The sequence below is a fragment of the Solanum verrucosum genome, unplaced genomic scaffold (assembly GCF_900185275.1).
Source record: "Solanum verrucosum unplaced genomic scaffold, falcon-dt-bn FXZP01000051.1, whole genome shotgun sequence".
Lineage (NCBI taxonomy): Eukaryota > Viridiplantae > Streptophyta > Magnoliopsida > Solanales > Solanaceae > Solanum > Solanum verrucosum.
In genome coordinates this window covers 2,503,082-2,515,824 of record NW_026020110.1, presented here as the reverse complement: position 1 = coordinate 2,515,824, position 12,743 = coordinate 2,503,082, and the positions used below count along the sequence as shown (strand labels likewise).

At 31.7% G+C, this 12,743-nt stretch overlaps 1 protein-coding gene across 1 annotated transcript; it reads right to left on the bottom strand.

Moving 5' to 3' along the window:
* Positions 1 to 1,739: 1,739 nt before the first annotated feature.
* On the bottom strand, positions 1,740 to 5,272 carry LOC125825324 (protein OBERON 3-like). Its single transcript, XM_049504669.1, has 2 exons — positions 3,658 to 5,272; positions 1,740 to 2,459 (listed from the first exon to the last, which is right to left on the bottom strand). The coding sequence occupies exons 1-2, from the start codon at positions 5,129 to 5,131 to the stop codon at positions 1,897 to 1,899; spliced, it is 2,037 nt and encodes a 678-aa protein (XP_049360626.1). The 5' UTR covers positions 5,132 to 5,272; the 3' UTR covers positions 1,740 to 1,896.
* Positions 5,273 to 12,743: the final 7,471 nt, after the last annotated feature.

Sequence of the window (12,743 nt, the reverse complement as noted above, 5' to 3'; positions counted from 1 at the left end):
GGCAGTTCTTTTTCGCTGTTACTTTTCCTTTTGGCTTTGACTTTTTCCTCCAACCAATAATGTCTTCTTTCCTTGTTCTCTTCCTCCTCCTTTCTTCTAAATTTTTCCCCTTATTTCTTTGCTGCTTTCATGATTCTTTCATCCTTCCTGCTCCTCATTCTTCTTTCATATTCCAAGCTTGTCCATGGCGCAAACATAAATTGTTTTGAGTGAATAATATATCAAGATATAAAACATTCAGATGAGCTCTTGTCTAAATTTTAGAATTGTTAAAAGGAGATTTGAGTTGGTTGAAATCGGAAAAAAAGTCGACTTTCAATGTATACTTTATTGTATCAACAATGTATATATATCTTTGATACATAATTATACGTCATTTATACACGATTATATACTATTTATACAATATCGATACATTTATATTCATATGGATCATTGCATATACACATGACCATTTATGCTTAGTTATACATCACCTATACATGATTATATACTATTTATATAATTATCGATGCATTATATATACATATGACCATTTTGTTTGAAAATAATTTTTGTTGTCCATACATGTTGGTAAGCAACCCTTCAGGACTTCACAAAGGCAACACTTACTCTCCTACTCTGGGTTTCACACATTTCCAAAAACGATGCAAAAAGATAGGACCTTTTAGAGAAAGCACATAAAAAAACCTCTAAACTTGGCCGGACAACTTACTTTAGCACTTTAACTTTACGTGTAATTATTTATCCCCATAATCTCATATCAAGTGAATTTAAATGCACCCAAATCGCTGACGCGGCAAGTTAAAATAAAAACGCGTGTTGGCAAAAAATTAAAGAGAGAATATAAGTGGGTCCCATTTTTTTTCTTTTCAGCCAATTATTTTTCATTCTTCATCTTCCTCACACCCCCCCCCCCCACCCCACCCTTAGCTACTAGCAACACCACCGTTTCTTCTTCCCCACACCCCACCACCCCTTGCCGCCTTCAGCCACCGTTGCACCACCTCATTCTTCTTATTTGAAACACCCCCCTTCTTTGTTCTTCTTCGAAACTCCCTACCCCATTTCTTGTTCTTCGAACTCCACCCTCTTTCTCCTGCTCCAAATTGAACCTCCCTGCCTTCAATCGCCATTTTTCTCACTTTTTTCTCCTTCGTCGTTGAACCCTCCACCTTTTTTTTTTCTTTACTTTTGATCTTTCACTCATATCAATTTCGATTTTAAGAAGAGGGTCTTCTTTTTTCCAAGATCCGAATCAAAATTGATATCACTAATTTTGAAAATTGAAAAGAGAAGATTGTTGCTTCAAAATCACTATTTATGGTAGTGTTTATATTAATGGTGATGAACTTGAATTATTTTTTTAATGTTAGATTAATCTTCATTTTTTCCTAATTTTTTTTATAAAATTGTTAATAAATAAAAAGAAATAAAAGAACTCAAAAATCAAAATTTAAATAATTTTCAAGGTGGCGTTGACATGGCATTGATGTGTTGATGACATGGCGCGTATGAGATGCACTTGCCATCGTGAGACTAGTATTATAATCTTAAGGTGATATTAAATTCATTACAAATAAGAGTAGGGGGTAAATAATTATATGTAAAGTTAAAGTGCTAAAGTAAGTTGTCCTGCCAAGTCCAGGGGGTGTTTTCTCGACGTACATAATGTTTCAATCTTTGGAAAAGATAAGTTCATTGAAGGCTATACTTGCTCTTGAGTAGCCAAAACGAAATTCCAAAATATTCAAGCTTTTACAATAGTTCACCAACATTCAACTTACACAATCAAGGAGTTAGGTAAAGTCTAAAACAAGAAGAGACAGAAGTCACTAGCATATGTCATCTAGTTTGCCAATGTTACTTACTGCATAAATAGAAAAATATTTGTAGTTAAACCCACAACTGCTTAGTTGCTTCCATTCTTTTAAGCAAGCCTGTAATATCAGATTCCATTCTTATTTTCATCTTGTAGTAATCACAATGTGAATTCTCCAATACTTTAAGCTCTTCCAACTTTTTCCTCCTCCTTTCCTCAGTCTCCTGCAAACACAGTCTAGCAAGTTTTTCTGAATACTCATCATCCAATTTCTCACTTTTCATTCTAGCCACCCGTCTAAAACTCTCTGCCTCTCGGCGAGCATCATCTGCTCGATTCTGAAACATCCTTGCTTCTGCTTCTTTGATCCGCACAATGCTTTCCAAGCTAGCAAGCTCATCCTTCTTTAGTCGCTTCACAGACCATTCATCTTCAACTATTTTTTCAGGCATGAAGGAAGGCTTAACATCTTTCTGCTGATGATGCTCATCAAATATCACATCTTTTCTTCCGCTTGAAGAACTTATGTTGTACGGGGAAGATTTCGGAGCAACGGAAGTAGATGCAGGAAGAGAAACAACATCTTTTTTTCTACCACTAAAGTCTTTATCAGGAAACTCTGACAGGCCTTCTGTGTCTGATAATAGAAGAAAAAAGTTAAACCGAAATTAGATAGCCTTTCGGAAAACAAACAATCAATCATCTCATCCTCAATAAGCACATAATCAATAGATCACAACTAAAACACAAAGCCTGCTTATGGGTAGATGATTTCCCAAAGGTTTTTATTAATTTAAACAAACCGATTTTCCCTGGTAAAGAAATTCTTCAGAACCAACTATACTAAACAGTTGAAAACAGAGAATTATAAGGCAGCTCTCAACACTTTAGCCACTTAATTTCCAAAATATACGAAATTGTTATTCTTTCTTCCAGGAGGCATTGTTGCTCAGTCACTGAAAGCAATATGGAAATCATTAACTAGTACACCCGAAGCAATGATATTATATCAATTTTATCCTCAAAATCTGTTTCCTCTTGAGGCATAAGGAGCCTTACCTTCTGTTTATGCAAAGGAAAATGAGTAATATAATTTGCATCTTCAGTGGTCCAGCTTTTTAGTACAATAGATGGGGAAAAAAAGAAGAAGGAAGGTAGTTGGTGTTTGGAAATATAATGGTCTGCTCCGTAGACTTGAACAAAATCCATCTTTTGTTCTTTTGCTAGGTAAAACCTAAGTTGCTCGGACACAGGTGTGGGTGTCCAATACAAGTGCGGATCTAGAGGTTGGATCCTTCATGATCTAATTTTTAAGATTTGGGGATATGGATCCATGTATGGATACGGGTGCGGGGATTCGCCTAAAAATAATTAAAATATCTAAAAATAGAGTTATAAAACCTATTATAAGATATTTTGAGGAGAACTTGACGAGAATCGTGGAAGGAGATTAAAGAAAAAGGAGTGACATAGAAATTTCTATATAAAAGGTATTCCATTTTCTTCAATTTCATCTAGCTTTTGTATTGATTATTGAAATCATTAAAACTGTCCAGACTTTCCCCATCAATTATGGTCAAAGTACAGAAAAAAATGGTTGACCAAATCGTACACAGATCCCACACCCACACCCACACCCACACCCACACCAATGTCGTGTCGACACGGATGCGGCACCAAAAGTGAAGAGTCCGAGCAACTTATGGTAAAACAACTAAGATTCCTAATTTTTCATTCTTCATATCCAAAGAATTAATGGTAAATATACATTGTAAATTACGAAAAGTAATGATTTAGCTATGAAGAATTGAGAAATAAAGTTATGTAGTACTTACAATTAAAAAAGTGAATGATGAAATTGCAGACATCTGGAGGAGAAATCATGTTTTTTTGTAGCTTGATACGCAATTCATCAGCCTTAAGATGCAACTCCTTGCCTTTAAAATCTTGACTCCGTTGGAAAATTTTCTGAACACAATCAAGTTCTTTCACCAACGTTTCTTTACCCCAGTCTTTTGCACAAGAGGTGAAGACATCTTTAACAAATCCAAACATTTCAGATGCATGACCGCATCCAATACAGTAAAATTGCATTTCGGTTGGACCTGGCTTTATGAGATTCTTCTGAATACCACATACAGCATGACACCAGTGTGAACAAGCATCACACCCTACCCAACTGCAAGTATTATTCGCACAATCGAAATTCAAACATATTGGACACATGCATTCACTGCAGAATCCCTTCTTTGTTGAACATATCTTGCATTCACAGTCCTCAACAGGTAAACCCCTCATACAATTTATGTTTCGACACCTTTCAAGTAAGAAAATTTCCGCCAATTCAGTTGTTGGTATGACTTTTTTGCTAGATAAAAAGCTTCCAACACCCATTTTTATTGCAACAAAAAACTCCAGTTGAGTCTTGTGACACTTTGTGAGAGTCTCATTGGTAAGATCACATCTCCTATTTAATCTGTTCTGAAGGACAACTAAATGATCATCTTTTCTCTCAATTAGGTTCCTCAAGTATTCCTTTGTTGATTCAAGTGTTTCATGGGGAAGCTCTTGCACAATCTGAGCCATAAGAGGAATAGATTCAGAAACAATTTCTCTAAGGATTCTTTCAGGCCTAGAAATCTTCACTGGACTTTGTAAATCATCAATTGTTGGTCTTGCAGGCAACTCAGATGGAAAAAAAGAAATGTTATCTGAAGTTTCCTTAGGTAAAACTTGATTGGTAGGAATTGGCCTAAATCGGCTATGAACGGAACCATTAGTTCCTTCTCCACAATTCCAGATGTGATCAACAGAAAAATCAGTCGAATTCCGAGTAAGAGAGCAACTCATATTGTGGGAAAAAGGGTGGGAGTAAGAGCATGACAATGAAGCGGAATGAGTATTATTATGCGATGATGGTTGAAGATCGAATCTATTTGAACCAGCCAAAGACAGTGAAACATCAGGCAAAGCCAAAGAAAGGTTAAGGGGGGTTTCAATTTTTTCTGCCTCCTCATGTCTAGATGAATTCCCATTACCATTAACCCCTTTACTAGTACTACTCTCATTCATTTGAAGAAAATCCCTTTCAACCCATCTCTTGTTACTTTCCTCCATCACTTCTTTCCCTTTATAGCTCACAAACCCAAGTTTCGAGTTTTCACAAAGGTAGCTAAGAGTCAACTCTTGGCAGCTAGGAGGAGTTATTTTCGAAACGCCATCCATTTCTGATACTGATTTTCCAAGAAAATCTCTTCCCCCTCCACCAAGGTTATCCTCCTCAGATCTGTAACTTGAATTTTCCACCATTTTTAATTCAAAAAAAACAGGATCAAAATACTTACAGGTAGAAAGAATTTCAGAGAGAAGCTGCCGCTCAGAGAATCTTCTGCTCTGCACTCAATAGCTGTCCTCTGACTCTCTCTCTCTCTCTCTCTCTCCTCTCTCTCTATCTATAAAATAAAGATATTTACGACTAACTCCATTTGCAACGGCTGCATCTTGTCTTTTACGTTTTAAATTACTTAACACCTCCTCTATTTTACCTTATTTGCCCATCTCCCCTAAATCTTTTGCTTACTCAACTAATTATTAATAACATACTCCCTCCGTCCCTTTTTAGTTGTCCACTTTAGAAATGACACACAGATTAAGACAACAATGATTAGCACAGTGAAGTTACAATTTTACCCTTATGACAACTTTTCACTTCAAAATTACAACCACTTATTTGAATTCAAGTGAAATAAATTGGAGGAAAACAACATACACTTTTACAATTTTCAAGAAGTGTAAATAAGGGTATAATAGGAAAAAATTTGTTGTCCTTTCTTGATTTGTCAAAATGGACAATTAAATAGGGACTGAGGGAGTACTTACAAACAATATCAAAACTAGAGTAATTATACCTAACAACTAATTGCGCTCTAACCCTTTCCTCCCTCCTGATCAATATGATTCATTTTTTTAGTCGGTTAAAAAAATATAATGCATTTTTATATTTCATAACAATTTAACTTATTTTAGACCATAAATTCAAAATTCTTTGTTTCTTTCTTAAACTTTGCACCAAGTCAAGCTACATCATATAAATTGAAACGAATGGAGTATTTCATATTAAGAATCTTAGTAAAAGATTAATTAGTGTATGAGGAACTTATGTGACTAAATTTAGAATGAAATCTTAAGCGCCTACGTACATTGGTGCAGAGGATCAAGTCATGATGTAGTTTCATAAAGAGTGATTTTCTTGCATGTGTATCTTAACTATTGTCTAGTCCGCCTCTTTCGAGATTTTCATCCTAGCAGACCTTTTTTGGACGATGCATAATTTATACTCTTGCGAGCCAAGAGTGACATGCAGTTTATACTCGTGCGTTAAGGATCATTTCAACTAGAAGATTTTTCTTGTATTTGAGGAGCTTTACACCTTCAATATTTGGCTTGACTTTGAGGAATTTTGTGATATATAGTTTAAACACTACTAAAAAAACAGAGAATACCGACCTAAAAATTTTCGACCTCAAATGGAGGTCGGTATTTACAAGTAGTCGATTTTTATGCAAAATAAAGAGGGAAAACCAAATTCCGACCTCTGGAGGTCGGAATTTTTCCCGGAAAAAATGAATTACAATAAAAATACCGACCTCATGAGGTCGATATTTTTTATATTTAATTGAGAAAATAATACCAACATCAAGACGTCGGTTTTTATTGTAATTCATTAAAAATTCCGACCTCCTGAGGTCGGAATTTTTTCTCAATTAAATATTTTATAATATCGACTTTCGAATGTCGGTAGTATGTAATTAAAATACCGACCTCATGAGGTCAGCATTTTTATTTCATCTAATTACTTTTAAAAGCGACATCCGAAGGTCGGTTTGCGGAAAGCGGGAAAACCAAATTCCGACCTCTTGATGTCGGTATTAAATTATTTTTTCTCAATAGGTTTTGTGTAAAATAAAAAACAAAAAAAATTATAATACCGACTTCCGTATGTCGGTAAAATTAAATAGTAAAAATAAATTAATATAAAATACCGACCTCATGAGGTCGGTATTTTTTATATTTAATTGAGAAAATAATACCGACATCAAGAGGTCGGTTTTTATTGTAATTCATTAAAAATTCCGACCTCCTGAGGTCGGAATTTTTTCTCAATTAAATATTTCATAATACCGACTTCTGAATGTCGGTAAAAATTAAATAGTATGTAATTAAAATACCGACCTCATGAGGTCAGTATTTTTATTTCTACTATTAATTAAAGCGACATCCGGAGATCGGTATTTTTATTTCATCTAATACTTTTAAAAGCGACATCCGGAGGTCGATTTGCGGTTTGCGGGTAAACCAAATTCCGACCTCAAGAAGTCGGAATTTTTCCCAGAAAATGAATTACAATAAAAACCGACCTCTTGATGTCGGTATTATTTTCTATTTTGATTTAATTTTATTTAAATCATCTTCCGGAGGACGATTTTGTGTTATGTAATAAATTAATATTTTCAATTAACTTTAAATAAATTGTCCTCCGAATGACGGTTTAATACAAGTTAAAAATTAATTTAATATAAAATACCAACCTCCCGATGTCAATATTATTTAATTAACATGATTACCTTTATTTATCTTAAAATTTAATGTGATACCGACCTCATGACGTTGGTATTTTTTATTAAATCTAATTACTTTCAATAAAAGCGACATCCGGAGGTCGGTTTGTTTAAAATATTCCTATTAATACTCATAATTTTGCTATTGTGCATAATACTAAAATTTCATTTTACACCTACAATTAATTGTTCAAAAAGTGTAACAATTTTGTATACTTTTATAAATAAAATGTTAGAATTCATGGAATAAATAAAAAAATATCTATAATTCATATTTAGAGTATGAAACTACGTTGATATGAATTAGGAGATAATTATACTTATATTTCTAGAGTAATGTATAAATTTTATCAGTCCGTCGTCTAATCATGAACTTAATATCTCATGTCATGATGTAGAGGTGAAGAGCTAACATATAATCCATTCGAGTATGAAATGCGAGACAGTATTATTATATACGTTCGATCTAATTGAATGGATGTTAAGTGTAGTGATCACCTCCTAATTATGATGACATGTAAACGATAGCTTATCGGAGTATGAAATATGTTGATTAATTATATACTCCTCGAGTAGTTTAACAAATCAAGTCTTATATACTAGTGGTTTAGATATAAAATACATTATCAATTAAAGAAATACCGAGGATTAATTCAAGGAGATTTATATATTAAATTTGATATTGATAAACTTTTGTTGATCAATAAAATTAAATTTATATAATTAGGAGTTATATAATTTAAATTTATAAAATTAACTTGATCGATAAATTAAATTTATTAAATTAAACTTCTGTTGATGTGTAGTTAAATTTTATATATATATATATTATTATTTTATTTTTTTTGATATTGATAAACTTTTGTTGATCAATAAAATTAAATTTATATAATTAAATTTATAAAATTGACTTGATCGATAAATTAAATTTATTAAATTAAACATATGTTGATGTGTAGTTAAATATATATATATATATATATAATTTAACTACACATCAACAGAAGTTTAATTTAATAAATATATAATGCTCGAGTAGTTTAACAAATCAAGTCTTATAAACTGGTGGTTTAGATATGAAATACATTATCAATTAAAAAAATACCGATGATCAATTCAAGGAGATTTATATATTAAATTTGATATTGATAAGCTTTTGTTGATCAATAAAATTAAATTTATATAATTAGGAGTTATATAATTTAAATTTATAAAATTAACTTGATCGATAAATTAAAGTTGTTAAATTATACTTCTGTTGATGTGTAGTTAAATTATATATATATATATATATATATATTTGATATTGATAAACTTTGTTGATCAATAAAATTAATAAATGTATATAATTAGGAGTTATATAATTTAAATTTATAAAATTAACTTGATCGATAAATTATATTTATTAAATTAAACTTTTGTTGATCACATATATATATATATTTGTTTAATTAATAAAATCAACCTCAAGAGCTGAGTTTATATTAAAATAAATTAATAAATACCGACCTAAAGAGGTCGGTATATTTAAATTATTATTTTATTTAAATAATATCGACTTCACGATGTCGGTAAAATTAAATAGTATGTAATTAAAATACCGACCTTATGAGGTCGGTATTTTTATTTCATCTAATTACTATTAATTAAAGCGACATCCGGAGGTCGGTATTTTTATTTCATCTAATTACTTTTAAAAGCGACATCCGGAGGTCGGTTTGCGGAAAGCGGGAAAACCAAATTCCGACCTCTGGAGGTTGGAATTTTTCCCAAAAAAAAATGAATTACAATATAAACCGACCTCTTGATGTCGGTATTAAAAAAATAAATAAATAACAATTATTTATTTTTTCTCAATAGGTTTTGTGTAAAATAAAAAACAAAAAAATTATAATACCGACTTCCGTATGTCGGTAAAATTAAATAGTAAAAATAAATTAATATAAAATATCGACCTCATGAGGTCGGTATTTTTTATATTTAATTGAGAAAATAATACCGACATCAAGAGGTCGGTTTTTATTGTAATTCAATTAAATATTTTATAATATCGACTTTCGAATGTCGGTAAAAATTAAATAGTATGTAATTAAAATACTGATCTCATGAGGTCAGTATTTTTATTTCATCTAATTACTATTAATTAAAGTGACATCCGGAGGTCGGTATTTTTATTTCATCTAATTACTTTTAAAAGCGACATCTGGAGGTCGGTTTGCGGGTAAACCAAATTCCGACCTCAAGAGGTCGGAATTTTTCCTAGAAAATGAATTACAATAAAAATCGACCTCTTGATGTCGGTATTATTTTCTAGTTTGATTTAATTTTATTTAAATTGTCTTCCGGAGGACGATTTTGTGTTCTTAAAATTTAATGTGATACCAGTGCTAGCAAGGGGACGGGGACGGGGACTGGGGGACGGGACGGGACGGGGGACGGTTCTGGGGGGATTTGGCCGGGACCGGGATTGGGGGGACAAAAATAAGTCCCATCCCGTCCCACTATATATACGGGATGGGACGGCTTTTGGGGGGACGGGACGGGATGGGACGGGGGATTTTTTATTTTTTATATACTTATTTATTTGTATTGAAATTATATGTTATTGAATAACATTTTTAGTTTATTTGATTTTTTTTCAATAACATTTTTAGCTAATAAATAATGCTTAAGTTTTTAAATTTCAAAATTCAAAGTTCAAATTTCAATTTCAAACTTCAAATTTCAAACTTCAAATTTCAAATTTCAAATTTCAAATTCAACTTTCAAATTTCAAACTTCAATTTTCAATTTTCAATTTTCAAATTACAGACTTGAGAAGTTTAAATTTGTCTTTTAAATATTTTAAAGTAATTTAAACTTGAAATTTTGATTTTTAAATGAAGAAAAGGCCCCAAAAAAGAAGGACGTTATGTGCAATACTTTGAATTTTCCTTCTTTTTTTTTTTTTTTTTAATAATCTAGGTGTTAGTTGATGTATTAAAGTTCTATTTTTTAACATTTGTTCCTTATTATAAAATTTTGTAATAGCTAGTTCTCTTTTTATTATTCCTTATTGCCTTATAGAATATTTGTTAAAATAATCATTTATCTATCCACTAACATTTCACTTAAATAACACCTCCACTGATTGAATAAGGGCAGATTTGGAGATATAGTCACGTTTTTTCCCCCTAAAATGTTCAACTATTTTCAAACAAATTAGTATATATGTAAATATGTATGAATATATTAAAATTAAAATGCAAGACAATAGTTATATAAAAAAGACTTAATAAAGCCTTCAAATTTATTCAATAAAATCTAATTGTAACTTAGAACTTAGAAGTTACAATTTACAAATATTAGTGGAGTAACTAATCTACGCAGCCACCTTCTAGGAAGGGTTCTGTTTCAATAAGTTCTCATATGTAAAACTAATATTTGTTACAAATATTAGATGAGTAACTAATTTACGCAGCCACCTTCTAGGAAGGGTTCTGTTTCAATTAGTTCTCGGATGTAATCTAATATTTGTATTTTCCTTTAAAATCCAATTCTAATTGTCGCAGCATATCGACGGTAACATCCTCCGGTGTTGGCAAACTTGCTAGAAACTCTTGTGACTCTAATTCATCATCACTAGATCCAAGTACCACATTAATCCAAGCTTCTTGTTTGGAACTTAACTTTGGCAAATTATAATTTTTCCTCTCGGCGTTGACCCAATCTCTAAATAAAACTGATATTTCCAAACTGTCTTCCGCCAATGAATGTCTATGATCGCCAAGTTGAAACCTTGCCGCACTAAAAGCAGCCTCTGATGCAACTGATGAAGCTTGAATAGCTAGAACATCACGAACCATTTTGCTCAAAGTTGGAAATGCAACGCTCTGCCTCCTCCCCCATGCTAATAATTCTTCATTGCCATCTTCGTCTTCCACTGTTTCTAAAGATTGATTAAGATATTCTTCAAAATCATCACAGTTAGTAGAATTAAGACCAAGAAAATCTCGCATATAACTTGAAATTCGAGCTTTACTCTGAGGATTAGAAGTTTGACCAACTTCTTGAATATTTCCTGTAGTTCTATATTTTTCATACAAAATTTTTGCTTCTACTTTTATGCTACACTTACACATTTCACAAGTTTGAATTATTGCCGGTAAAATTTCTAAGGTATCATAAAAAGTGTCAACAAGTCCCTGCACACCTTGTAATTTATAGTCAGGATGAAGTAAAGTAGCAGTTAAAAAAATTTGAGGAATAGGAAAAAAATATTTTTAAAAATTTTCAATCATACCTTCAATTGCAACTCTAAATTTTTCATTTTTTTTGTATTTAGAAAATTGAATTGAAATAGCACAAATATTTATTAATATTGATGAAATAGTAAGATAATAAATTCCAGAAAACATGATTGTAGCATCATAAAAAAGTCTTAAAAATTCTAATAGTTCATTAGTTTCTTCCCAATCTTCTTCACAAATTCTGTCTAATGGGTCAGCATTATGAGCATTAAACACCATTTGTATGGGTCCTCTATATTCGTAAGCAACTGAAAACATTTCGTAAAAAGAATTCCACCTTGTTTTAATATGTCTTGGAATTTTTCTTGGTGGCAAATCACATAGTAAACAACGCTCATTGAATTCCCTAATTCTAGCAGCTCTATTAGCATAAAAAATCCAGGCAACAGCATATTCAATTTTCATACAACCACATTCAAATAATGAAATACCATCTTGTACAACTAAATTTAATACATGTGCAACACATCTAACATGAAAAGAATTATCATCAATTGGACATAATCTAGTTTTTAACATACTAGCAGCGTTTACATTATTAGATGCATTATCTAATGCGACATACATTACTTTATCTATAAGCATGTAATAATCTATAACACTCAAAATATTTGAAGCTAAATATGCACCAGTTTTTTTCTCTACACATTCTTTATAACTTAAGATTCTTTTTTGCAAATTCCAGTTATGATCAATCCAATGTGCTGTAACAGTTAAATAATCACATCCATTAACACTACGACCCATGACCGAAGTTATAGACACTCTACAATCTAATATGCTAAACATACAACGAAGATATTGACAATGTTTACCTTGATATACAAAAACATCAGATTTAACAGTATTTCTTGAAAAACCTCTATAATTAGGATTATAAGTTTGTTGAATATATTCAATAAAACCGGGATGTGAAGGAAAACTATAAGGTAAACCACAAACAGAAACCATTTTAGCTAAATTTTCACGATCTCTTTCCTTTATATATTTACGTTGTGTTAGTGGACTACCGGG

Excerpts from the sequence above, each read along its gene's own strand:
- LOC125825324 (XM_049504669.1), bottom strand. The coding sequence starts at position 5,131 with ATGGTGGAAAATTCAAGTTACAGATCTGAGGAGGATAACCTTGGTGGA. Across the intron at positions 2,460-3,657 it reads CATCATTCACTTTTTTAATT|ACACAGAAGGCCTGTCAGAG; the intron begins GTAAGTACTACA and ends TTCTATTATCAG.